Source organism: Bactrocera neohumeralis, unplaced genomic scaffold (genome assembly GCF_024586455.1).
Source record: "Bactrocera neohumeralis isolate Rockhampton unplaced genomic scaffold, APGP_CSIRO_Bneo_wtdbg2-racon-allhic-juicebox.fasta_v2 cluster11, whole genome shotgun sequence".
Lineage (NCBI taxonomy): Eukaryota > Metazoa > Arthropoda > Insecta > Diptera > Tephritidae > Bactrocera > Bactrocera neohumeralis.
In genome coordinates, this window is record NW_026089624.1 from 11,942,641 (window position 1) to 11,946,326 (window position 3,686).

A 3,686-nucleotide genomic window follows, 5' to 3' on the forward strand; every position below is an offset into this window, starting at 1 on the left:
ACTTTTGGTTGTCTTATTTTGACAAAAGTTGGTGATGTTTTCAAAGAGCCTTTGGTGTCCTCATCTGGTTTAGGTATTGTAGTAGGTGAAATTAATGATGAGGACATTAAAATTATTAAGAAAGTAGATTTAAAATTTAAATATTTTTCTATTCCAATAGGGAATAAATTTATTTTAATTCCTCTGTAGCATAATGGTAACGGCAGCGAGATGGTAAAATTACTTTATTGAACTTATATGTTTTTCATTGTAATCATTTTAACTTTCTTTATAGGAAAAGAAATGACCCAATTTCGTATCGCCGAGCCCCATTCGCAGCGTATGGCCACCCAACTCCAACATAATATAAGTGGAGATACTGCGTCGGTACTGCAGAAAATCCTTGAAAGCCTTGGTAGAATAGAATCTCGGCAGGAAGACATAATAAAACGGCAAGAAGACATGATAAATAGATTATCAGCTGTAGAAAGCGCTCTTGCTGAGAAGGTTTTTGATGAAATAAAATTCTTATATTTTAAAATTATTTTAATTATTTATTATTTTAAATTTCAGATGCCAGAACGTGCGGAGATCCAAGCACAAGGTCAATTGTTGCGGGAGTGTAAGGTGCTCTCGTCAAAAACCCACCGCAGTGTAAGCCGCATCACTGGCGAAGGAGTGAGCGAGGAGCAGATGCTTTTGCAAAGCTTGCTCCCCATGTCGTCAGAGGAAACATTGCTGAAGGTGGAGGAGCACCTTATACGCCAAGTTTACTCTGACGCTATGGTAAGTTTGCCTTTCTTTCCATATATATATATGTGACCTGTTCTACGAAAAGGAAGCTAACGTGCGAAAACTAGTTTTCTGGGAAACAGCTGTTAAAAATAAACAACTCGTTTCGTCAGTTTCTCGTTATCTCATTAATTGTTCTCCTTTCCAGAGGCTTCAAGGACATCCAGTAAGTGTTGTTTTTGGTCGGAATATTATTATAGTTCATCGTGTAAGTTTCTAGTGTGAAACATTTAAAAAAGTTTATAGCTTTTATTTCAATGTATTTTGTTCATTACAAAGAAATTATATTTTTTCGTATTTTTACTCTTCTCTCTCTACATTTTTAGGGAACTTTCAAACAAGCTATGACTTTTTGGATTCTATCACGTGAAAAAGCATCTCATCTTCCATCCGAATCAACTAAAACGTGAAAATTGATTTTTTGACACCTAAGCCCCCTTTCCGTAGACCAGGTCACATATATAAATATTTATAGATGAATTGTTCTAAATCTTAAATCTACCAAGGACTCGATAGAGAAGGTGATGCAGTCCTTATTTAGTGACGAGTTGGTGTGGCTGTACAACTGCGATGGAAAATCGGGAAAAAAGGCCCTAAACAAATTAAGAATAGTGGTTATCACTCTCGGTAATATTAATCTATTTTTATTCTTTCCTTTTTAGTTTTCCTTTTTAATTTTCCTTTTTTAATTTTTGGTTTTTAATTTTTCCTTTTTAATTATTAATATTTTATATAGCTGCATTTGCAAATATACAAGATAAGAAAATTTTAGCTGTAAGACATTTTGCCAGTTTAAGCCATAATCGATATAAACATGTAAGACGTAATGTAAGGATTTAGATCCTTTTAAAATTTAATTTGAAGTTTTTTTTATTATTATATTTATAGTATTAGTAGGTACTATTTCTGATTATAATAACAGTAAATAAAATAAGAATTAATTAATTTTTTTCTTAAAATAGTCTTTTTTTCATCTTTATTTTATTATAATCTTCTTTCAGGTATTTGTCTTTTATAATATTTGTCCACTCTTTTATTTTCAGGTTGTAATAATTCTTTTCTTTAATTAATCTTTTTTCAGATATTAATTATTATAATAAATTTTATGTAAATATGTAAAAAATAAAATAAAATAAAAATTTTAAAAATTAAAAAGTTTTCTTTTAAATTTTAGAAGTAGGGATTAAAAAATGCAACCCTACATCAGCTGTTTAAAATGCAACCTTGCATCAGCTATTTAAAAAGAGAAAATGCAACCCTGCATCAGCCGTCGATTGGGGATATTGGAGCAGGACAGATATACTTTTTTATATGACACTGCTGAATGAGAGCAACAAAGATGTATGATCACATGTATACGTACGTGAGTGGGTAAAATTGTCGCTCGGCCTATGGCAAAGTACACATGATTACCCTATGGATTATCCACTTTCTTACCCAATGATTATCTGGTTTTTTACCGGCTCATGGTTGGCAGGGTACATACATATGTATAGTACATACATTCATAATAACAAGTGTCGCACGAGTTAATACTTTAACCTTTAACCACAACCTTATGTTTCAGTAAACATTAATAAAAAAACATTAAAACAACTTTATCTTAAAACAATAGAAGCTCACTATCAGTACAACAAACAATAACAACCCAAATATTTATTTAACAACCAGCATCTCAATAGTATGAACAGCGATAAGCATAGCCTATATAAGCAACTGGAACAATAGCCTCGAGGTCACTTTATCATTATCGACTGCCGAGTAACAAGTTACCACTTGTAACACTTGTACAGTTTAAGTGTAATATATTCAATATTGAAGTACATGTGTAAACGGTGAAATATTATACAAATAAAGGATCAGTCAGAACCAATCTCATTGGCTGACTTAAAATTATATATGTATTTATTTTATTCCTAACGAGTAAATAAATTAACTCACGCATCTTTCGCATGGCCGAAACTCACGCTTTGTCAAAGAGTCGATGTGTCGAAGCACTGACACGACGACAAAGCGTCACAACATTGTGTTGCTGGCAGAAAATCCGAGCTGTGCCGAAAGAAGCTAACAAACGATTTTCACCGCTTCCCTTGCTGCTCGAACAGCTTCGCCGACAAGCTAGCGTAAATATGTAAGCGTTAAACATTTAAGGCAACCTTTTCCGAACTCGTATAAGAAGTATAACTTCAAAAAATGCAATCAAAACTACGGCAATGCAGTAGTACATAATGCTGCTTTAGAATAATATGAATAGGACCAATCTCTATTTTTGTGGATTATCCAGATCTTCTTTACCTTACTTTGAATGTACATAAGACAAGCGATAACACTGTGGAACATTTTTGGGATTATTGTCTGGGGGGTCATTGCCATTTAAACAATCCGATATTGAGAAAATCGCTTTCTCCGTGAATAACGGAAAGTATGAGTTTACACGACTTCCATTTGGTTTAATTTTAAATGCACTATCGATATTTCAAAGAGCACTTGACGACATACTTCGAGAACATATAGGGAAAGTATACTATGTTTATATTGATTTCGCTCTTTTTTTTAGCATGAGCGGTTTCTACAGACCCGCCTCTGTGCAGCAAAAAAAGGAGTGAGCTGTCAGTTGACAGCTGGCAGATGTGAAACATCGAAATTATTTTATACAAGTAATAGGTTAAAAAGTACAGATTATGACAGGAACGAAATATGGTACACAAAGAAAGAATACAATATTATGAATTTTTGAATGAAAAGAAAATGATGACAGATAGTTTATTCAATAAACATTTATTTTCTTTATATACAAAATTTTATCCAAATATTTGTTTAAAATCACGTCAACTCAATTATTTTCATCAGTGACTTCCGTAATAGTTACATTCGAAGTTGCCTCACGGTATTACTGGGGACAATTGGTCGATGAT

General features: G+C 32.8%; 1 protein-coding gene across 1 annotated transcript; it reads left to right on the forward strand.

The window, feature by feature from the left end:
* Window positions 1-282: 282 nt before the first annotated feature.
* Window positions 283-1,665, forward strand: LOC126765999 (uncharacterized). Its single transcript, XM_050483717.1, has 4 exons — window positions 283-410; window positions 453-486; window positions 553-765; window positions 1,660-1,665. Exons 1-4 carry the CDS (start codon window positions 283-285, stop codon window positions 1,663-1,665), a joined length of 381 nt encoding a protein of 126 aa, XP_050339674.1.
* Window positions 1,666-3,686: the final 2,021 nt, after the last annotated feature.